This window comes from Poecilia reticulata, linkage group LG7 (genome assembly GCF_000633615.1).
Source record: "Poecilia reticulata strain Guanapo linkage group LG7, Guppy_female_1.0+MT, whole genome shotgun sequence".
Classification (NCBI taxonomy): domain Eukaryota; kingdom Metazoa; phylum Chordata; class Actinopteri; order Cyprinodontiformes; family Poeciliidae; genus Poecilia; species Poecilia reticulata.
In genome coordinates this window covers 22,282,616-22,307,613 of record NC_024337.1, presented here as the reverse complement: position 1 = coordinate 22,307,613, position 24,998 = coordinate 22,282,616, and the positions used below count along the sequence as shown (strand labels likewise).

General features: G+C 36.8%; 2 protein-coding genes across 2 annotated transcripts in view; one reads left to right on the top strand and one right to left on the bottom strand.

Moving 5' to 3' along the window:
* LOC103467539 (membrane-associated guanylate kinase, WW and PDZ domain-containing protein 1-like) overlaps positions 1 to 24,998 on the bottom strand; it is a 143,865-nt gene that overhangs the window by 101,534 nt on the left and 17,333 nt on the right. The gene's annotated exons all lie outside the window — the stretch shown is intronic.
* Positions 13,955 to 20,947, top strand: ren (renin). The gene is made up of 9 exons (XM_008414012.2): positions 13,955 to 14,136; positions 14,591 to 14,738; positions 15,166 to 15,289; positions 15,892 to 16,010; positions 16,123 to 16,319; positions 18,719 to 18,841; positions 18,944 to 19,085; positions 19,175 to 19,273; positions 20,080 to 20,947. Exons 1-9 carry the CDS (start codon positions 14,060 to 14,062, stop codon positions 20,239 to 20,241), a joined length of 1,191 nt encoding a protein of 396 aa, XP_008412234.1. The 5' UTR covers positions 13,955 to 14,059; the 3' UTR covers positions 20,242 to 20,947.

Sequence of the window (24,998 nt, the reverse complement as noted above, 5' to 3'; positions counted from 1 at the left end):
TTAACTTTATAAATGTCCAATCGATCATCAACAGAGGAGGGCTAATGCTTCTTCACGGAAACCTTTCTCCACCGTGGAAGAACAGGATTAACCAAAGAGAGGAAATTATCCACAAACAAAGAGACAGGCATAGTACAGGCATGAATCACAGTTTCCTTTTCCCAACAGGTCTGAAAAACACACAGAGCTCTCAAGATTATTGAACCATTACAAACTTAATTTTTTTAATTTGAGTTTAAAATAGCCAAATTGTCCCTCCTCAAGACACAAAGTCTTGAAGTGGAGTTCAAATTTTAAAGGTCAATTCGGGTTTTTTCTGTTTTTCTTTTTCTGACCAGTCCAATTTAATTGTGGACAAAAAAGCATTCCTTGCCATTGGCAAGCAATATATGCAATTGAATTATCCAGAGCAGTGCAAATAACAAGTCTGCGTTGTCTGGACAGAGCCAGGAGGGATCAGGTGAGAAACACATGCCACTGCAAAGGAAAACAGGCTCTGTATGTGCTTCCTGCCAGTTCAGATAAAGTACAGTAACTGGCACTCTACCACTGTGAGGGTGGTGACCTGGATAACAGAACATAAAATGAACCTTTCCATCCCATTTCACAGAGAACTTTTAGTATAATTCCACTCTGATCATTTTACACCTCCTGGGAAACTATTTCTGAGTTTATTTTTTATTCTTTTAAACATCAGATTTACATCAGATTCATTTTGGCTCTATCTCTATGTCCAGCCTTTTTTTTTTACAACCTGCACGCCATTCTCTTATTTGCTCTTTGCTGCAAAGTGGGCTTTGTTGCCTGTCATGTCACATGACATTTTTGTTGAGCAAAAGTAATGGCTGCAGGCCAGTGAACGTCACACAAGGGCTGGACACTGATGTACTCTGACTGATGAGATGCAGACTCTTTCCAAGACAGAAGCCTGCTAAGACCTAAAAATTTAACATGCAAAAATTGCTCTCATCTTTCAAATTGCAATATTAAACAGAGATCTATGGCTTAATAATTAAAATTTAATAATTTATTAATTTTCTCTTTGAAAACTTGATTATTGCAAATACATAATTTATGTGTTAAGTTGATGTCTTTAGATGGAACAAGCTTTAAATTATGTAAACAGTAAAGAATATTAATGACAATAAAGAAAGAAAGAAAAAAAACATAACGAGAAACAATTGAAACACAAAAATATTTTACATTCACAAGAACATTTCCTTCAAATCAAACTCATAGTTTTAAAATAATAAAATAACTTAAAACATAAAAGCTCTCTGCACATGCACACACTAAATGTGTTGTCTAATTAATCAGATTCTTTTTTTTAAATCGACTGAAAACAGCAATTTTTTTCTTTAAAAAAAGGTCTGTCAGTTAATCCATCCTAACATTGATGGGAAATAGCTATCAGAAATTTGCTGTCATATAGCTGACATCCAAGAATCAATCAATTATTTATAGTCATTAATTAATGACTATAAATAATTTTTTATCATTTTAGTACCCCTCAACTTCAAAGATCAAAACAAGAACAAATATAATGTGACCAATAAATAATACATCTACTGTTCATACATTTTCATGTGATCCACAATACTACATTCAAGAGAGGAATGCTGTTCCTGAACCTCTTTGCTATAAAAAATGAGAAAATAACTCTGCACTCAGTGATACTTAAAGGCCGCTCTGCAGAAATGATTCTTAGATCAACAAATACAAAACATCAAGCACCGTATGACGAGGGCTGTGCTTGTTCTCATGAGCTGTGGTTATTGAGCGGCAACATTTCAGGAATGCCATCAGTTCACAGTATCAACACAGCAGGTAAATATTAACCAGCAAGTCAAACACTTGATTCTTATCATGCATGCTGCATTACAGCTTTCAGGGTGGTGACGAGCACAACACAGTCAAAGTGGTTTCACTGATTCTTATTATTCACTTTGAAACCATTTTTTTATTTCTTGTGATTAGTCATTTATGAGTCTACTTCTAAATTGTGTAGAGGACATTTATGTAAAATGCGTATTACTATAATGTTTCATAAGTTGTGTCACATGCCATGAATGTGTACGTCATATTTAGATTGCATTTGTACAAAATACATATAAAACCTATTCAGCAAAGGTAAATCTGACTTTTAAGTTAATACACCATTGCTATTGTTCAAATCAAACAACAAAATATTTCTTAACTTTACTGGGCTGGTCTGTTTGTTTCACATATACAAGCCCCTTTGTGGTATCATCGGCTACTATATAGCAGAAGAGAAAAGACAAAGTTTTAAAGAAATAAATGCAAATTGCTGATCATTTTCTACTTTTAAGTTAGTACATGAGGTATCTGCCAGCAGAGCTGTGAGCTGAGTCTTTCGAAAGGAAAGCGACTTCACTGAAATTTGATCTAATCTTGTGAGGAATGTGCCTGGAAAAACTAAAAAGAAGACTTTTTGTTGAAAACAGCTACTCCCAGTAAAACAAAAAAAGACTAATTTTGTATTCATTGGTAGATTAACAAGTTGTGTATTTCATTTGAAATAAAACATATATTATAACAGCTATTAGTCATAAAACATTATGCCTAGATTATTAAATGTTTCTTAAGCTTTTTATGTCAAAAGTGTGTTTTTATTTAACAAGAACTCTTATCGAGGAAGGATTTTCAATCTGACTTCCAATAAACTTCCACCAGTACTTAAATACAGATAGAGGAGAAAGGAAACAAGAAGACAAAAGACATAGAAATAGCTAAGTGCAAATAAAAAATGTGTCTATCCAAAGTAAATGTCTTTCATCTAGTGAAGTGATAAATGAACGCTCATCTATCCAGACTGACATGAAGAATCCAAAGGCTTATTGTTTGACAGTTTTGCCCCCACTACAGAGAAAAAACAGGCAAAGAAGTGTGAGAAACAAGATGACATATTAGCATTAAGCATGCTTGATTTTGGGAAAACATGCAGTTTCCTCACTTTTTCTTCATCCCCTTCTGTCAGCATGATGTTCTGACAACCCTCCAAGATGTCTAGCATCTCTGGCTATAGAACTTTCTCCATGGGGTTTGCATCTTCTCCCTGTGTAGGCATGTGTTTTCTCTGGGTTCTCCATCTTCCTCCCACAGTCCAAAAACATAGTTGCTAGGTTACATGATAACCTGTACTTAGGTGTGAGTGTGTGTGGATGGTTGTTTGTCCTGTGTTGCCTTACGATACCGATCAGTTCATAGTGTAGCTCAACCCTTGCCCAAAGGCAGCATAACAGAAAACTATGAAAACACTAACCTACAGTGAACTTTTCATTTTAAGCCATATTTCTGGTAAAACTGGCAAAATTAATGTACAGTTCATTTCAGCTCCTCTGGGAAATATTTGGGTTTTAACTCGTCCCTCGAGTTTATCCTTTGTCTGCCTACCATTATGAGAGGTCAGTTGTCTGACGCCTGCTTATGCATGTGATGAATATTATTTCAGTTCATTTGAATAACTTCAAAAAGACTTGAAGTTACTAATGCAAAAAAATGTCCACAAAACAACAGGTTGTTGAAATTCATTGTTCCTATCTGTCCAAACACAAAAATTTTTAATACTAAGCAACCTCCAAAAAGCTCACAACTAATACTTTTACAAACAAATGAAGACAAATATTTTCATTGTTTTTTTGAGAAACTTTGAGAAAGGTGTAATGGATGCATGTACAACTGAAAAAGGCTAGATGGCTGCATGTTGTACTAAATAATACAGTTACAAACTGAACATTCATATTTTATATGTCTCATTACACACAAGGTTTAAATTTTCTCTCTAAGCAAGTGGTATCAACTTTTTTGAGCTTTATATTATGTTATAATGTTATTATCAGTAAACACCTGGTAAAACTACTTGTCAGATCTTATCATAGTAACCTTTCATGAGCCATTTACAACCTTTCTCATGAGCACTGGCTCATGAGAAAGGTTGTAAATGGCATAATGAGAAGCATTCTTTTGATGCTGTCCTGAAGGCGACTTGTCAGAAATAGTACAAGCTTCTTAAAGACACAGAGGCCTAAATTCAAGGAAGAGTCAAATTTCTTTGAAGTCATGTGTGATATACACTGCATTTTTATAACACCTGAAGGTAACATACTGACTGTGCTATCAATTACACTATGAGCCTGGAAAATACACCTCTTTCAGCAAAACCCTCTCTTTACATTTTAATAAGAACAAATATAATTGTCATACCAGCAATGTACCACACGGTTTTATCAAATTAAATCTACCCACATACAGTCCTAAGCTTAATAAACCCACATATTAGAAACACAAAGTCATCAAAATTCTAATTATGCTGGGAAAAAAGGTTTAAGCAAATTTGCACGTTAAAAATCTGATCTGTTTGTAGAATACCATCAACCGGTAATTAAAACTTAGGCCATTCTTAAGCTTGGGAACCCTCTGAACTGCAAGTGTGGATAAGTGAGAGCCTCGATGACGAGGCAACATGAGTTAATTTGCAGTGGATGATGTGTTTTGGCCATCCAACCCCCACCGTTACATAAGAGATGCACGCTTGGCTGCCGGCGTAGAAAACAAGCCGTGTCCCCATGCATTGAGCTTTCCCCTTCACTGGTTCTTAACCATGCAGCACACAACAAGAGCAGACAGTGAGCAATATTGAATTATTCAAGCACAGAGAATGTTTCAGCAGAAGTGGGTTTTTTGTAAATAGTCTGAAAAATAGTGGAGAAAATCTGGATTATGTATTCAGGAAAATGTTAAATTGAGGTTTTTCACAGAAAGTTCATTTTTAATTAAATTTACAGATAATTCAATTCATTTACCTGCAATTCACTTTATTTATCTACTGTCAATTCATGTGTCAAGGCTCTCTACCAAAATGTGTATTTCAGCAGCTGTAAAATTCTAATCAGCCTCAATATATTGGTACAAAACTAACTTCTCTATCAATTCCATAATAGTTTAATCTAAGAAAATAAAAGAGAACATGTATATTCCAATTGATTGATTTGTTCTTAAAAAGTTGCAATTCAGTCTATGAAATTCATACTTTATTTAAATTAGTCAATAACATATGATTAATGGCATAAAGTATGCAACAAAGAAACTGCATCCGCATAATAATCTTATTTTCTCTTTTGATTTAAATTACAAATAAAACTCAGTTTCACCTCAGATTTCTTTTTTGAACAAGTTCTAAAACAAAAGCATCACATAAAAAAAAACATTAATTATTTTCTCTTCTCCTCTGTGAATATAATTATATATAAAAAATATTTACATAAAAATTTAAAACATTTCTTTATATTTTCTTTAGAAACTTGAAGTTTTTATAGTTAAGGCTGATTTGCTTGTGTAGCACAATAAAGATGTTCTATTTTATTTCAATAAACTGTTATGTGTTTGTTATCAATTATTTAAAAAAATTATAAACTTCTTGTTCATTTAATGATTCACTGCTAGCTAACTAACTAACTAACTAACTAACTAACTAACTAACTAACTAACTAACTAACTAACTAACTAACTAACTAACTAACTAACTAACTAACTAACTAACTAACTAACTGTTTTGCCACGAGACACCTTAAGAACTAAAAAGATTTTAAATCTATTGATCACACATACCTGACAGAAAATCTCTCTCCAGGTTTGAGTTTATTTATTGTTGCTTTGAAGCTTGTTTCAATTTCATATAGTTCAGTAAAAATGCTTTTTTGTATGTATTTTCAAGAGAAAATGTAGGATTGATAAGAACAGAACTGTAATTGATCAAATCTTAGTACAGGGTTAAATAATGCAGTTGAGATCTCACCAATCTAAACATTTTTAAACTACAGATAGCACCCTTGCTAAGAAAACAAACAAAAAAAAAACCACCGAAAAATCCTTTCGATTTAGCTTTTATTCCCATTGGCAGGCAACACAAATTAGCAATAGAGATGGCATTTGTTGCACAAAAGACAGATAACTTTTTTTGTGTGCTATTAGACTCCAGCTTCCTCCCATAGTCCAAACCCGTGACTGTTAGGTTAACTGGCCTCAAATTGCCCTTAGACGATTGTGTTTGCATTTTCATGGTTTTGTCCTTTGTGTTTCTGTTTGCCACCTCTTCCATACTGACCACTGGATTGTTGGGATAAACAGGTATAGACAGTTAATGGATGGAAACAAAAGGAAGAAAACTGTTTTCAGTGTAACGTTTTCTGAGTTTGTCTTGTAGATTTTGTGAGGCTGTCACTGTGAACAAAACACACAGGATATGTGGTGGGTTTGAAGAATGTGGATGCTTGAAATCCAGGAAGTCACAAAGCCAGGCAATTAGGGGAGGATGTCTTTCCTTTTTTTTAATGAGGATATCCTCCACACATAATCACCAAAATGTCATGTGCTCCTCTCTTCTTTATTGTATCACACCAGGTTTATTTTAAGGCTTGGTGCCTTGTTTCCTTTCACTCTTTATTCTTTTACAAGTTGTTTTAAAGCAGACCACTCAAGAATCAGATCAAGTCAGTATTACGGCCTTAATATTTCTGAAGTGTTCACAAACAAGTCTCAGTATTAACATCCCTGAATCTTTGTTATAAAATAATTCATATACTGACTTAGTGTTTGAAATACTCTTCTTCAGACTGCCATTGCGAACGTTCCCGTTATGTTTGAGTATTTTTTGTGTGTTTTGATGATTATCAGATTTTTTTAGACTTATCTGGCCTTCAGATATAAACAGTGGATTTTCACCATCACAGTCACGAAGGACTTGATTAGCCCACTCACAGATCAACCCATTGTCCACCAACCACCACAGTATCACTAACATTTCTTCAATTTTATCCACGGCTAATCATGTTTTTGAATTCTGCATAAACACAACTGGTTTCACAATAACTACTTATGACAGGATGCATGAGGGAAATCAGGTTTATTTATTTTGAAATTCATTCTTTCTCATTGATTAGCCCACTCCCTGTGTTCTGGCTTTCTTCAACAGAACAGAAAGTATGACCAAGTACAGCTCAGTTGTTTATTTGTTGTTGTCCTGTGATTAAGTAAATACCCATCTAGGGTTATTGTTGCATTTTATCCACTTCCCACTGATGACAGATGGATGGACACAAGGAGTACTGAATAAGAAAAGAAAGAATCTCCAAAAGGACCTAAAACCCCAAGAAACATTTTGAAATCTGAACTTAAAGAATCCAGTTTCCCTGTCAGTACCAATCAATTTCTAATCCGGATTGATGATGGTTTCATATTAGCTATGTGTCACTCAAGAAGTATCTATTGATTTGCATAAGCTAAGAGCTATTGCGACCTTATTGAGTCAGTGCTTCTTGCTTGATTTCAGTGAGAGTATCTAAAAATAATCAGAAGAGATGTGCAAAAGCTGCAGAGAGACCAGGAATTGCCAATCTGGAACCTATGGACAACTCCATGTCCATTTCCAGCCCTTTCATTAATAAACACTTGGGCCCCACAATGAAATGTTGTCTGAGCAATGAAATTACAGAATATCTTATGAAACTATATATATGCTGCTGAAATGCTGTTTGTCTTTTGCAGCTTGTTCCACATAATGCTCAGCTTAGAGGATCTTTCTCTTAGCGTTGCTCTGACTGTCAGCAGACTGGGTAGCGTTTTTTTTGACGTTCAGCTTTGAAGTGCAGAAAAATCGACTTCACAAAGCTTCGAGACGCTTTACTCTGTCATTTATTGAATCGCTTTAGCTTTACTACTGCCACAGCTGGGTGTCCTTTTATGACCGCTGACTGTAGTTGGCCTCTTTGCCTTCAAATGGTGAAGAAAGAACTATGAAATCATGCACACATGCTGAATTCCAGTTCAGAACACACATATGTAAATCATTATTAAACAGTATTTTTATTGCTTTTGTGCTAAATGTTATTATTCCCATTCTGCTGTGTGGTTAAATGCTCTTTGGCAGTTTCTCATCACTACGCATGAGGCAAATTATAATTTAAACCAATCCACAAACGTGAGGCTATCAACACACACATTGCTCTGTTACTTCTTCTCTGTTGTAATCAAATAAATCTAAACACACATTCTGCAGGAAACTAGAAGCTGTGGCACTTGATGTAATTTCTAAGTGCGTGCCAGATGTTTTCTATCTAGAACAAGAGTTTAGTGATGTCTCCTCGTCATTTAGCGGAGAATGTAAATCACAATTATTTTTTAATATTTAGTATGAAATCACTTTGTTCTCTCCAGCTTAAAATGTATTCATCAATTTTAACACAATTGAATTGTGTGCCATTATTCCTTTCTTTTGAAACCAGCAGAAGAACACATTAACCATATCTACAATCAAAAAGACATTGTGTCAATAAGCTTAACACCTTCAGAGATATAGCAAAAGTCAAATGAACTTACTTCATTTGATGTTATGCTGCTAAGGTGCAGTTAATATGTCTCAGTTTGCTTATTTTTAAAGGTCTGGGCCCAAAACCTCTCCTTGTTCAGTTATTGTTAGTGATTTTGGCCATCAATGTCATCACCATTTCATATGCATTTGAGGTCAGTGCCAATAATTTACCTTATCATTGTGGACCAGCTTTTATGTATTTGAACTTTTTCAACATACACTCAATCAGATTTGCAGATACTGTTTTCAGTCAGCACTGCGTGTGTTCAAGATTAGGGTTAGTCAATTAGGGTTCAGTTTTGAATTAAAACGTAAGAATGTGTTTCAAGAAACCCTTTGTCTTACAGAACGACGGTCAGCGACAAGACAATCTTTTTCATCACTGTTGAAGCATTTTTGTTGGATAACAGACCCTTTTCATGTTTTCCCAGAAAGAATGAATAAGATCAAGCCTCTCAGTCCGTGTGACAGGATGTCCGTCTGAGTCAGAGCAGGAGGAAAGACACTCTAATTTCTGTTCAGCTGAGTTTAAAGGCAGATGCTGACCTCTGGTGGCCGTGCGTATTTACCCTAACAGGTCTTGAAATAAATTGAGAAATACACTTTAAATTGGATACACCTGGAACAGTATGAAACATTCACAAAGCTCTTTGGGATGAATATGACATGGATGTGCATAAAATGTGTTTTTAATATGTCCTTTGGTCTCGATTTTTAAATTTTTGACCTCCCGTTGTGAAGACTGGCCCACACATTGTAACTCATATTGACTCCAGATGCAAATGTAGCCTAATTCAGAGTTCGTTGGATTTAAATTCAAAAACATTACTGAGAAGAAAATTACTATGATTACATTTTTTTATGTGCTGGATTTCACTAAATAAGTGAAAATAAATAAGTCAAAAACATGCAAACATTTTGTATTTTCTTACTTGGAGCAGCTGCTTAGAATTTGATGCTTTGTGACTTTGCAATTTAGGCATGTTTGTTTGAGAGAGTACTTCTCTTGAATCTCATTCAGCTGCTCTGCTTTGTATCTGTCATATTGTATAAGAGATTTAATCCATTTCAAGATTAGTGCATCTAATGTGTTTTTGTCCCCATACTACTTTGAGGTTTTGCTTGCTGCAACTATGGCAGCTTCTTTATTTTTCCTAATTTTTCACAAGTATCTCGGTGTTTAATTTCGGATGAGAAACACAGACGCCATCGACGTCGATCGCATGCAAAAATCAAAAAAGTTTGAAAATAAATAGATAAATAAATCACCACAGAAGCTCCAGGAGTTTCACGTTTCCCATGCCCACCAGTTGAGTGGGCTCACTGAAAAGGTGAGAGGCCATGCAGGAGTGACGCAAGGACAGTGTGGGATACAAACATGAGAGTGCTGATCTACCCGACCCGCTCAAGAGTCAAATGTGCGTGAGATTGAGCACGAGATATTTTTTATGAAGCCTGCTTGTCAATAAATATTTCTAAGTCTGCATCTGGATGTGTGTAATCTTTTCCAGCTCAAACTGTTTCATTGGTTCACTTTGACTGCTCTCATCTTGTTTCCAGCTTGGAAGATACTCAAAAAAAACTCCCACAAAGATGATGAGTTGAAATTCACTATAAATCTCAATCTCGCTTTACACACACAAACTGTGATGTGTTATACTGAGGTACAGCAACACAACACAGTGAAAAATTGCATATTTGAATTGTAATTCTGTATTTTGATTTTGATCAAAATGATCAAACTCATAATGATTTTGATCAAAATACAGAAAAAAAACCTGATACGACTGGTGAGCTTTTGAATTTAGTTCGTTCAATCAATACAATCTCCTTTTTGCCGCCTATGATGAAGTTTCCCCACACAAATTCTTTTGCATGTACTCCAAAAAATTCAGTGTTGGTCTCATCTGGCCAAAACTCCACAGATCTTTAAACACTCCTTCTTCTGGCTTTCTTTCAACATCTGCTTTCTTATTGTGAGTAATAACCACAATTCCTGCATTTATTTGATATAGGCCAGATTTGTGGAGTGCAGAACTAGTACTTTTATTATTTCTTTGTCAACAGATTTCCCCACTTGGGGATATGTTGAGCAGTGGATCCTTGCCACTTCTGTATTCAATTTTCCTAAGCTTTCATTTCTTAGTGAGTTTGCAGTTGCGCCATTTCCTTCCCATTTTCAATTACAAATATAACACTCAGTGGAATGTAAAAAACTTGGGATATTGTTTTGTAGCATGACTACCTTCAACTTTTTCATAGAGTTCTCCTGTCCTCCTTTGTCTTCATGGTGTTTTCACTTTCTAGTGTTTTCTAATAAACCTCTGAGGCCTTTAAAAAGCAGTTGGACTTATACCGCGATTACAAACAAGGTGAAATCTGACTGATTACAAATCCTTGTTTCTTTTCCTACAACTTCAGACTTATTCACTTCCTTTTTGTTTTTTTATCACAAATTATGTCACAATGTCGCAAAATGAGAAAAAAAAGGAGTTTGAAACTTCTTGTAAGACATTGTTGGAATCCGTTTATTTATTTATTTACATTTCATTTAATCCATTATTTTGTGCAAGTACAAACATTAGCCACACTTAGCAGATGATTTGGTGCAGTGTAGCTGAACTGCTGCTTTTCTCTTTTAGTAGATTGTATGCTGAAAGAAATGTGGCTTTTTCTAAGACCCCTGGCTACAGGTTAATTTAGGAGCTGACCACAAGGCTCCCCGATGGCTGTCTGACCTGAACCCAGACGCTTCTTGAAGTGTATGGTCAGTCAAGTGTCAACACACTGTCAGGACAGATATTGTGGGATTCTTGTGGTTCAGCTCAGGCACTGAATAGCTCAGCGTAAAAACCTCATTGTGAGTGTGAGCACAGCAGCAAGACGTGCGTATGAAAGCACAGAACCCTGTCAATCCCCCTCCACTGGAAAATGGACTCAACATGGGCTCTGCCTCCTGCCAGCATTTTTTTTTTATCAAAGACCGCGATCTGAACTTACACATGTGTATTGAGCTTCACCCTTTGCATGCTTTTTGTGAAAATGTGCAGTCTGTCAGTGATCAGTCTACTGGGAACTTTCATCAAATGGACATAGACATGTCAGTTTCAAGGATAATTGAAAAGTGAAGGAAAAGAGACAAACTGGATGAAAACTTATGACATCCTCTTTATTCATACCACTGATTCACTAACACAACTGTGTTAGAAACTTTTATGTTTTTAAATGCTCCATATTTGTAACATCAAAATACTCTTCAAGACCTTGTTTGTCGCAACAGTAAAAGTAAATAGACTTTAACACATCGTGTGCTCATTAACTACACCACAAAATACCAAGGAGGTTGCTTTAGTTGTGCTGGTTTTAATTAGGATGCAGAATTTAACCTTAGCTTACATTGTGTCCGGTTTTGGGTGTCAGATACAAAGCAGATTCTTTCTTCCAAGGTGTTTTTCATCAGGGTAATTATAGTCTCAAATAGAAAAAAAATAAGAAATCAAACACAGGACTGAGCAATAAGGGCTTGTGAGCAAATAAAAACAAAAACACCGAGGTTATCCAGATCCAGCAGACACGTCCTCGGTGACCTCAGTGACCTGAGGGTGACCTCAGTGACTTAGTTGAGGTCACCCAGACCTCAGTGGGGAGTCAAACTGACCTTTCACTCTCAGGAAAAGATGAGCAGGCGACCCCTCAGTGGTAGGGTATGAACAGCCATTTAGCTTGAGCTTCTCTAGAGGTTGGGCTGAAGGTTGGTGAGATGGTATAAAGCCAAATATCTCTTCAGATGTCGGCCAGGCAGCCTGGCTGCAGAGGAGTAAGCTATTTTGACACAAGGTTTAAGTCATTTCAACAGATTCTTTGGCAACCTCTGACAGCACAATGACAAATTCATATTTTATTTTATTAAAGCTTTGTTCATTGTCACCGCAAGACAACATAAAATACACTGCTGAGACAAAGTTTGTTCTCCTGTTACAAATTTTTATTTATTTATTTTACTCTCTCTCTCTATGTTTCAGATCGTCATACACGTTTTTACCATCAAAGAAAAATAACCCGAGTAAATAAATAAAACACTTTAAATGACTAATGTTTTAAAAACTATATTCTACTCTCAAAAAGCAACCCAACATTCTGCAATCAAATCATTGACATCAGTCAGTCTGGAAAAGGTTACAAAACTATTCTTAAAACTTTGAGACTCTAGCAAACCAAAGTAGTGAGAACCATTATCCACAGACGGGAAAAACATGGAAAATGGATGGTGGACTTTCCCTGGAGTGGCCAGCCTAAAACATTACTTCAAGAGTGCATCATCCAGGAATTCACTAAAGAACACCATAAGCTCCACTAGACTTACTTGCCTCAGTTAAGATCAGCCTCATAATTCAACAATCAACAGACAGTGACAGCGGCTCTCGTGGGAGAGTTTGAGGCCAACAACATCAATGACCAAATATAAAATAAAAAACACACAAAAACATATTAATGATTTAAAAGACTTTTGGGGAAATATCTTGTAGACTGATGAGACAGAAGTGGAAAATGTATTTACATTTGGTGCAAAACAAACAGAGAATAAAAAATATTACATGCTGGTAGTAGAATAGAGCTGAGTGCATCTTTGTGGCTTAGTACCTGGAGAACTTGTGGTAATTTATGGAATTATGACTTCTTCTTTTTACCAGAAAATCCTGAAGAGAACAGTAGGCCAACAGTTTGAAAGCTGAAGCACAAGCAAACAATTATCCAAAGGACAGCAGCAAGTTAATTTCTGATTGGCTAAAGCAAATCAAAATGAAGATTTTGAGTGCCACTGTTAAAGTCTGAACTTAAACTTCAGCTCATGTCAGCTGCTTGTGGTCATCCTCCTAGTCATTATCCATATCTAACAAAAATTTTGACTGTCAGAGACAAAGAAGGACTGACAGGGTGGGGGCTCATCTGAAATAATGTGGCATTGCACAGATCTGCTGTGGTGATAAACAAGCTGTAGCAACAAGCAAAGCTTTCCATCTTTGTTCTGACACTCATGGTGATAAAACATTAATAGTTTTAAGAAAAAAAACACATAACAGCTGGTTCTGCAAATGACTCAGTTGTAAATGGGTTTTATACCCTCCCTCCCCACACACAGTTAAAGACGTTTGACTATCCACTGGGCCTTAAACTAAAACAACGTAATAAGCTTCTAGTAGATTTTTGATTGGTAAATAACATCCACTCAGTCTGTCTGGTCAGCTCACACCATCTTTCTTTCCTCTGGAGCTTCTCACAACCCCACAGTGAAGGTGTGTCAGCCACTGACGCCAGCAGTCTACAAAGCTGTGTATCCAAAGAGCCTTCTGTCCTCAGGGCAGGATGGTGAGAGTTTCCTCTGGGTTATGTTTATTACAAGAAGGGTTGTGAACCAGTGCAGAGGGATTGGATGGGGGGTAAAGTTTGTTTTCAAGAGGTCACATTGAGGAAAGCTCCAAACTGAGTGGCTACATGAGAGCACGGTTTGAGAGGATAGGCTATAAAAAGAGTCAAGGATCTGCGCACAACACAGAGACGCAGCTTTCACTACCTCGGATTACACAAACCAGGAACTTTAGAGTCAGAAAAAGCTAACATATAACGCCTACATAATTAGTCTGTTTTTGTCTGCCTGCTGTCAGAGAAGTCACCATGACTCCACTGCCAAATTTCTGGATGTATTTAGTTGCCCTATCTCTGGCAGTGAATTCCAGCCATGGCTTAAGAAGGTAGACATCTTGCTTTTTACAAGTCTCTCGCTCTGCTTATAGTAGTAGTACCAGCTGTACAGGTATACCAGGTGCAAAAGACATTTGAGAAGGAAAACATGCTGCAGCAAAAAAAAAGAGACAAAAACGAAGAATGACAGCTAAGCAAATGAAGACAGGACAACAAATGGGTTTTAGTGGTTTGCTGCTAAAACTTATGATCTGAGATGGATTAACATTTGTTTTTTATTCATTTTTTCTGGCTTGGCGTTTAGAGGAAAATATGTCTGGGCTTTCTTACAGTATGAGTGTCATACTGAGTCCGTGACCAGACACATGTGTCAGAAATTGAATAAATATTTCTCACAGAACTCAGAACCTTTCTTCTTAGACCACCTTAATTAGCTCTATTTGCATTAAATTTAGTTCAGTTTTTCCTTTCTCAAATTTTCCTCTTTTGCTTTCATGTCTCTAGAATTGCTCTCAAGAAGATGCCATCCATCAGAGAGACGCTACAGGAGATGGGAGTTTCTGCAGAGCAAGTGTTGGATGAACTGGCCCAGATGAACACAGCCGACCCCAACAATGGGACAGTTCCCACACCTTTAACAAACTACTTGGATGTAAGACATTTTAACACCCATTTCCATGTGTTCTTGTGTGCATAGTCACCAACAATTCTGAAACATATAAAGCAAATATTTTTGTGTAAACAATTCTGCAGGTGACAGGAAATAAAGACGTGTTAAATTGAAGTCATATGGGTTTGCACTTTGACAAAAACAGACCTACGGCTTCAGGGTTAAAGAGGCCCAAAAATGTGAGCACTTTCCTCTCTGCTCTTTGGACCAATGCTAAAAGTGTCTTCTTAAGTAAAACTACAGATTAATTTACCTTTGAATTGGAGGTTCATTTAAGAGTTATTGTGTAATCTTTTATTACCCCTCCCCCCCCAAAACCTCGCTTATGGAAGAAAATACATTTGGAAAATATATTTTAAAAAAGCTCTTAGAAAGCCTCAGAAATACTGTCCTGTTTGTCTTTAAACAGACTCAGTACTTTGGAGAAATTAGTATCGGCTCCCCAGCCCAGATGTTCAACGTGGTGTTTGACACAGGTTCAGCCAACCTGTGGGTGCCCTCGCAGAGCTGCTCTCCTTTCTCAACAGCTTGCTGTAAGTAGCAGTGTGTTAAACTAGTATAACTGGACAGATAAAGTTCATGTATTGAGTTGAAATCTGGTAAAGTGTGAACCATTGTGGTGCAGTAAACTCTTATGTACAAGAATCCAGTTTGAGATGATTTGAAATTTGTAACGTTATCCTGAAAGTAGCCATCAGAACAGAAGTATACTATGGTTAAAACAGGAATGGATATTGCCAGCTACCATCCAATTTTGGTGAGTCATGTAGTCAAAGTTTCTGGAACCAATGTTCTTGTGAGCTAATGGTTTGGCCATTTATACTAAAAGGCAGCAGAACAGGCTTCCTTTGTGAAGTGACCTGTGATTGTAAGTAGTGACAGTATAGTTGATAGGATCAGTGTGAAAGGACTTACCAGACCAGGTAGTTGGCATAACAACTGAGATTTTGTCTATTCTCTTTGTTTTGTGTATACCTTACCCTCTCTACTGGACACCAAGCTGAAGGTAGACACAAACATCTGAAGCTCATCAACATGGGATTGTTACTGAACTACTTGAATAGTTTTCACTATATATAAGCTTAATTAATTTTGTTCTAATGTTTGACATTTAAAATACATTTTGGATGTTTAGTCACTCACAACAGGTATGATTCTTCCCAATCCCACACTCATGTTGAGAATGGGACCGGATTTTCAATCAATTACGCCTCTGGAACTATCAGGGGATTTCTGAGCGAGGATGTTGTTGTGGTGAGTCAAAGTCTGGCACCAATAAATCAGAGTTACACCCATTTAACTTAAAGACATGCCCTTTGTATGCCATGTTACACCTTTCTGTCTTCTGTATATTTGATCCCTGCAGGTCGGCGGTCTCCCCGTTGTTCAAGTGTTTGCTGAAGCCACCTCTCTGTCTGCCATGCCATTTATTTTTGCCAAGTTTGATGGAGTTCTGGGGATGGGCTATCCTAACGTGGCCATTGATGGCATTACTCCAGTGTTTGACCAAATTATGTCTCAGCACATCCTCAAAGAAGAAGTGTTTTCAATCTACTACAGCAGGTGTGTTCACAGATTTCCTCTGCACTTTATTATGCAAAGTAAAATCCTTATGACAGGGGAAACATGATTCCCAAGCTGGACAGGACTGTTCAATGTGCTTAACATGGCAGTTTTTTAAATAAATGGACATTTCACAAACTTGATATGAGTCTACAAAAAAATTATAATCAACATGCAGCTAAAAATGATGATATCATAACCCCATCTCTGATTAAAATCCTGACCTCCATATCAACCATGTCTGATATAACAAAAAAATCAGACATGGTTGGTACCTAATGCTCAATCTACTTGTTTGTGTGAAAAAAACTTGAATGTGTAGAGCAATAAAAGTGGCTTAAAACCAGGTTGTCACTTCATGTTAAATCTGATCCTCCACCCTCGGGAGGTGATCTGAGCAAAATGAAAAAAAAATTACCTAATTTTATTAATTGTTCATATGAAATCACCAATAATAAGTACATTTCATTAACATTGCATTATTTATTGCCACCCCTGGTAAGGATGCTCCAAAAGCCTAAAAATAAACTTTGAGCAGCAGAATAATCTCTTGCAAAACAAATGCTGCTATTCTGTCACAGGGATCTTTGGGGATGTTTTTATCTTCCATGTCATCCTTCAAACCGTTCTTCCTGGTAAGGCAAATAGGGATCAATTTAATTACTTCCCTGACTGTAGATACAAACAATTTTATGAAAGTAACAGTTAATTCTAGCCTGGTTTATGAGGAGCAACAGACTTTCTCATAATGGATGTTCTGTTTTATTTGTACCCCAGGAAGGCAGGGAGTCATGGGTTAGATGTTCTGATACTAATGCTATCCAGGAATCCAGAAATGGAAATCCCTTTTGATCTGTCAGCTCTGCCAGGGATATAACTACAAAGAGTGACTTACTGGGCTGAACAGGGCTATCTACTTTATTAGAACCAGTTTGTGTTTTTGTTCCAGGGTCCAGTCACTTTTACCTCTCTGCCAGTTCTGTCAGCTGTTCTGTCTACCATAGATCACCAACAATTATTTCTGGCTTTTCGTGCTTGGAGGTTCATCACGTTAGATTCAGAAATTGATTAAATGAGCTGCTGTATTACTGGATTTAAAAGCCCTACCATGACACGTTAAAGCCTGACTTGGAAGAAAAGAGTTCATATTGGCTTACGGTGAATTTTAAGATGTTCTTTGGACTCTATTGCATTTACTTTATGGCATAATAAATTAAACAATGATAGTGGGACTTGTGGGTTTAAAAAAAACAACAGATTTTCAAACACGTGATTATTTTTTACCTGCCTCATTCTGCTACATAAGATTAATTTATCGCAATGATTGCTAGACAATGCTACAAAGGTGCCAATAATTTTAGTGTGTTGAATAAACGGTGTTGATATAGCGTAAAGGCTTACATCCTGTTAATAAAGATTTTCTTAGACTTCTTCACCATCTGGCTCACTGCTGTCCAAGATAGGAAGAAAGATAGATGGGAAATTCATGACTTTACTGCTTGTTGCATCAGAGCAACAGAATGCAATTCCAAAACAAACAAAAAGAAACTGAATTTAAAACACAACTTTGAACCCTTTATCTTTATAAAATCTCATAAAAAACAGACATAACAGCTTAGATCGCAGTCTTCTGCTTTTTAATGTCCTGTAAGGAAAAGGCGTGACATAAAAAGTCACATAACCTTTATGACACTGTCTGACATACAAAAAAATAAAAAATTCTTAAAAGCAGTAAAAAAAAACAGATTATTTTTCGTTCTTCTGGCATTTTACAACTAGAAATATTTTTGGTAAGTTTCTGCAATATTGTTGTTGTCGTCAGCTTATACTGGATAAATAGGCCATAAATTTAAACTTCTGCTCTGAAATTGTTTTACTTTCCATTAATCATAAATCACCAAACCCACATTTTCAGAAGTGACAAGGAGAAATGAATAGCAAACCATGAAGTCTTCAGACTGTGAGCTTTAAACACTGACACATCATAAGGCATGGACCCCTGGGGCGTGGAGCAGCCTAATGGCATCCTAGTATCAAACTAACTGCAGACCCTACATCTGTGTTTGGAATTTTAAGTCTTGGTTGTTAATCTGGGTTTCTTTGTGCTTGTTTGCCTTCCCTTTGTAGTTACAAAATGTCTCTTTGTGGTAATTTTATATCTTGTCATAACAATGGTCGAACTTTGCAGTCATATTGTCACTGTTTCTGATCATTTCTCTGTTAGGTGTCAGTTTATATTTTTGTCTCGTGTCTCGTGACATCTTGCATTTTTTTATGATAGTTTAAGATCAACAGTGTCTTTGAAATGAGGGTCAAGGGCCCTATGAACCTTTGAACCCAGTGGCCTGTGCCCAGCAGGCCCATTTGTAAATCATTTCATATTTGTACATGTTTTTCAGGGACCCAAAACACTCCCCTGGTGGAGAGCTGCTCCTCGGGGGAACTGACCCAAACTACTACACTGGAAATTTTAATTATCTGGAAACAAGAGAGATGGGAAAATGGGAAGTCACCATGAAAGGGTGAGATATTTGCTGAACACACGTGCAATATGGATGTGTTAGTATATATTTTTTTGCATGCAACCATTCAGAAATGACACGTTTTGTGTCTTGTTTGTGTAGGGTTGCTGTGGGGGTGGAGATGATGTTTTGTGCAGAGGGCTGCACAGCTGTGATCGACACAGGCTCCTCATACATCACAGGTCCGGCCTCCTCCGTCTCAATGCTGATGAAAACCATTGGAGCTCAGCTGGATGAAACTGGAGTAAGTCTCAAACTCATGGCAACAAAGTTTCCCATGAAAAATAATAGGCTACAAAATAAACTTTACCCGGCATTATCCTTCAAATACAGTATAAAGTCAACTGCGAAACTGTGAAGATGTTGCCTAGTGTCACGTTTCACCTGGGAGGCCAGGACTACTGTCTGACGCATGAAGATTATATAATATGGGTAAGATGGCAAATGATTGCTAATGTGTTGTGCAAAATCCTCCAAAGTAGAGCACAAAAAATGTCTTAAATAAAACAAACAAAAAATATATTTTTTGAAAATGGAAATATTAATTCTTGTCGAGCCTTGCAAAAGTACTCATAACTCTTAAAGTTGGTCTCATTAAAATTATGAACCCCCATGTTTTTTACTGTGATTTTATGGCAAAAGTAATTGTGTAGTCAAATGTCACCTAATTAATAAATAGCAAAGTTAATCTGAGTATCATTTTAAATCATTATAAATGTAGTTGTTCTGTTAAGGCCTCGGGTGTTTGTTATAAAACATTAATGAAAAAGAGCGACATTAAGACCAAGGAGCACAGCAATCAAGTCAAGTCAAGCTTAATGTCCCAGCTCAGACATTAATCTTATTGAACAGCCTGTGCAAGGAAAGCAACATTCAAAGGAGAAGCTAAGAGACCTGAAAAATTGTAGACTGCCAAGACTGTCAGCTTACGCAAGACTGGCGAGAAGAAAACAATTCTTAAAAAAACCCTGTTGGAAGTTCTTTTTGCAGTTTTTATTGGGCTAGCTGCAGAAGATCCGAGCCAAGGTGGGGGAGGGAAAACAACCTGAAGCATTCAGATAGAGCCACAGTATCTGAATGCTGAATGAATCAGAGCTGTGAGGATTTTCTGTATGAAAAAGCTGTCTAAAGGATTCATTGATGTCCAGGATACATTTGTTAGACATTTTTAAACATTTAGCACTGGTTTATTATATTATATTATAATATTTATTATTAGTCTACACCTATCGTTATAGCAATCACAGTTCGAAGGGGACGTCTGCATCGTCACCTTCAGGGGCTTGGATGTGCCACCGCCTACAGGTCCGATCTGGATTTTGGGAGCCAACTTCATTGCCCGATACTACACAGAGTTTGATCGTCGCAATAATCGTATAGGGTTTGCTGCGGCAGTCTGACAAGAACTTTAAGTTCAATTGTGTTCACCTTTCTCCCCACTTTACTTTTTTTTTCCTGCTGTTTTCCATCTTTTTCTTGTCACCTATAAGTGGGGGACAGACTTTCATCTGCTTACAAGATGAGTATTTTTTGAACAGCATTTACTAATGTTTTTCTCTTTTATTTGACTCATGTTGCACAATAAATTATAAAAAAAGGTAATTTTACTCTTGTTTATAAATAAATTAATGCTTTCTGTCTGTCACTCTGCTTGTTATAAAAACATATATATGTATATTTCCTATGAGAATAAAATTGCCGTGCAAGACATTATTCTTATTTGTTTCCATCTCAGTATAGTGCATGCATGTTGGGTACCAAGCTTATGCTGTAGTTGGAAACAGACACTGCAACATAGTTTATCTATGATATCAATGGTGGGTCAACATATTTATCATCATATAATGTCAATAACTTCCTGAAGGTGACAATAACCTATTGTGAAAATTTCTGTATGGTTAGGCAAAAAACAAAACAGGTTAGGCTTTCTTTCTGTCAGTTTGATTTCATAAGGTGTGAAGAAGCAAATTAAAATCAAATGATTTATATTACAATGTAGGAGTTTTGATGTTTGGCCAGTTGGAGGTGTAAATTGAAGATGCGCTGCTCAGGTTTTTCTTTGCCAACAACATTTTCCAGTTTTCTTTGTGGCCTGACCTGCTGATATTTTTTTTTTTCTAAGGTGTATAGCAAAAGAAAAAAAATCTGCTGTAGATTTTTTGAAAGATATAAAAGTGTTGAATTATACAACTTGCCAAGTTTATTTGAATTATTCCTTAAAGTGACGGTACTATGCAAAATGTACTTTTTTGAGAATTGTATCATGTTATAGCGTTATTCCCTCACCAAAAACATGTTGCTTTGATTTGTCCTTGAATCTCCCATGCAGCCGTTCGGCTGCCTAATCGTTTGCTCATGCGCCGCCCTGGCGCTGAAGTGACTCGCATAGCTCCCCCCCCACAGAGCACCTCTACTGTGTTCAGCATCACCAGACTTTCAGCAACAGCAATTAGCAAACACCTGGTAGAACTGAGTGTCTGCTGAGATGTCATGCGAACAATAACTCTCCTAAAAACGGTTGTAAATAACATCAGTGGATGGCATGGAGAAGCATTGTTGTGATGTTGCAAAGGGTAGGAGGTTTTTAAAGAGACAGAGGCCAGTTTTAAGTTTTCAACTACAGCTATGATTGACAGTCAAAATTATTTTACATTGTTTTGATATACAACATTGTTTAAAACAACTGAAGGTAACAGAGTTAATCCCTTGAAAATGCATGGTACCCATCCTTTATCAAAAATACAAAGCTTATGTCCCTTTGCATTAGTTTTGATGCATTTTTCAAACATCAGTATTTGTTTGTTGCTTTATCATCCTGCTGGTGAAACTCTTCTTCAAACCACTTGTGATTTAAAAAAAATAAATAATAATAATAATAAAACACTTCATGTTTTTTGTAGACACCTCTCTGTGCAGTTTCTATCAGAAAATCAAACTGTTTTTGGTAAACTCTTGTCTTTTAAGAAAGAGGCTCATCATAAAACAAGCTGAATAATCAAAAACTTGCAAGCAAGCATGGATCTTTAAGGAAATCATTTGAGAACGTAATTGAACAATGGCAGGAATTTCCAGCCCAGATGACAGGGGACATGATAAAACCATACAAATTACAACAGTACTTTCATTTATCACTTGCCCTTGTCAGATCTTTTTGTCCCATTTTCTCCAAACTCCCCAGGAAGTCCACTCTGTAGTGACAATAGAGAAGTAATGCGTCTTTGCTCCCATATCCTTGAATTGTCATCCTGGGAGTGTATCTGTTGAAAGTGCACCGTGAGGTGAGGGTGGACTCTGGCATTTAATCAAAAATCCAGCCAATGCGAAAACATCTCCCTCAGTATGAGTTAGCATAAGTACTCTGAGTGAAAACCTGTGCAAACAATCACTAACATAAAAACAGCAGACAAAGAGTTGTCAGAAGACAGAGTTGCATAATCCATATTATTTCTAGCAGAATCATCCCGAAGCTGAAACTTATGTAGCACGTTATAAAGCAAAGCTCTACTCCTGCAATTGCGGTCTTTGAAACTGTATGCTACATATAATTGTTGCTGAACAATTTAAAAAAATCAAGATAGGCATGAATGTTTTAAATTCAAAGCAAGAACCCATAAAGCAAGCATTGTTCTTCAATAAAGCACGATTTTAATGCAATGGGATTTTATGTGCTAGCCCCACACAGATTATTGACATTTTAAATATTTATTTCTCATAAAAATGTTATTCCCTGAAGAACAGGCAAGAGAAAGACATTATTAAAAAGAAGTTATTGGATGCGTCACTGCTACACCATGCACACGACTTGTGACAGTGCCAAGAAGGGTTAGTGCAACCAACAATGTAAAGATGTCCTGGGGTTCAATCAGAATAGTAAATGTTTTTGTTCCAAAATGGAATCAGCTTTTAAAGACATTAAATTTCTGAAATGTCTGAGTGTCTGAGGAAGGAAGATACTTAACGACACCAGTTCGTTCTATGTTTGGCTTCTAATCTGTGTCCTTCAAAAGGATGTGCAATCACTTCTAATTTTTTATTTAATCTAAAAATATCTAAGCTGTTGGACAAAAAAACCCCCCAAAAAAAACAAAAATTAACACACAATGTATCAAGTACACAAGGGCCGCTTATTGCCAAACTGTATGGTTTTCCTACATGCCTAATCGAAGCACAGCTCTTGATTAACTAGCAATTATTCCTATCCTCATATACATTGCATGCTCTTGAATCAGGAACTACAACGAAGAAAAATAAGAAAAAAATACTTGAATAATTATGTACAGTATGAAACGTTCAGGTAAGTTTGGCTTATTGCACTGCTTCAAAAGTTAAAATCCTCAGCAGTGATCATAATTTCAAACAAGTTTGACTTTTGTGTGACCATATGATTGCTGAATGGGAGCTCGCTTCTTGTGGATGTATGAATAGATATCTGCCTTTCTTTTAAGGAGACAGATTTGCAACAACAGATCCATTTTTGAACACTTTGTTCCCCTAAATGCAACACTGCATGTTTAGTTTATTGCTGAATAGCTAACGGCTATTGTTTGATAACTGACTTCAATTGTTCTTATCTCAAAATATATTTTAGATAGTTTGCTTGCTGGCTCCCAAAGGGTGTCTTTTTGAAGAAAGTCACAGGACAATTCATTGCTTCTGGGAGTCTTGGTGACTCATGTTTTGCCAAAGCTCCAAAAGCCAATGCATGACTCTTCATGTTATCAATGATCTCTGATGCTTTTGGAAGAAATAAATTCATCCACTGGAAAAGATGTATTGCTCCATGTGTCATGATCCGTGTTTCTATGTGTTTATTTTCTAGTTTCTGTGTGATCCTGTTCCCTGTTAGTCCTGTCTCTGCGTCTTTCCCCGTTGATTGTCTCCCAGGTGTGTCTCGTTCCCGTGATTGCCCYGTGTGTATTTAGTCTCCCCTGTTGTCTGTGTTCTTCGTCGGGTCCTTGTCAATTGAATGTCGATAGTTGTAGTCCTCGTCGATTCCTGGTCAAGAGTTTGTCTATGGTCCCTGTTGATTGTCTGTTTATTTCCTCCGTCTCCGTGCTGCCAGTTTCCCTCGTGTTGTTCCCCGATGTTCCTGTTTTTTCAATAAATACTTATATTTCCCGCTACATCCTGGGTCCTGCCTGCGTTTCACTCACCGGAAACCACCGCCTCATGACACCATGGAGGGAACTAAATTGTTACTTTGAGATATTCTTGCTTATTTAAAGTTTTATCCTCTTTTTTTCTTAATTGGGGTCCATTCATGTACTTTTCCCTGCAGTTCTGATGGGATTTAGTTACGTCTGAGCACTGATCCTGGGAGAGTGGGAAGCTTTTATTTCATTATTGCATCTGTTTACCTGTGTGAAAACATGTATTAATTCAAACCTATTTTAATGCAGCTGTCATCACACTGTACTCAGGATGACTTGAGTGACTACAGAGTTGTGGTGAATAAGTGCTGGAGCATGTGTGAGAAAGTGGAAAAATAAACAAATCTTGCACGTATTACACATACCATGTGCAATCTTGCATACAACCATCGGATAAATGAAGCCTAATGTGGTGCAAGGTCTAAGACTTTATTTTAATATCAGGGACAAACCTTCTGCACAAGCATATTTCAGTACACTCCATATTTATCTAAAACACAGCCAATATTTGTTTAGAAAGTCCTCTCTCATTGCTTCTATTGTAACTTATCACAACATCTGGATCCAATACCATAATGTACTTTCACTGAATATTAGAAAACAAAATCACTTTGAAAAAAATATAATTTTTTAAAAGTTTGATCATTTGATTCAAGTGGTTTAAAAAAGAACTTAAAAGGAGTAAAGACGACTTCCGGTTTGGCGATGTAGAAGGAGGAAGCAGGGTGAAGGAGCTCCCRGCCAACTTTCCTTAAATTACCTTAAAACCGGAGTTATATATTTCTATCAAGCACCGGACTGACAGAAGCATTGTTCCTGTACCTTCGCGACGTTATAATGGCTAGCGATAATCCTAAACAACAAAAGCTTTCTACTTCAACCAGGCGAACGACTAGCCTAGCTAGCAAGGTAGCCTTAATGGCCGCGGCCTCCACCGACAYCGAACCACCTGGCGAAAGTAAATGCGGAGATCCTGTTTCCATGTCCCAACTGGTCACAGAACTATC

Bases quoted from the DNA above. Each gene is read 5' to 3' on its own strand.
- ren (XM_008414012.2), top strand. From the start codon at position 14,060: ATGACTCCACTGCCAAATTTCTGGATGTATTTAGTTGCCCTATCTCTG. The intron at 15,290-15,891 runs GTAAGTAGCAGT...TTGGATGTTTAG, and splicing joins TCCTTTCTCAACAGCTTGCT to TCACTCACAACAGGTATGAT. The intron at 16,320-18,718 runs GTGTGTTCACAG...CATGTTTTTCAG, and splicing joins TTTTCAATCTACTACAGCAG to GGACCCAAAACACTCCCCTG.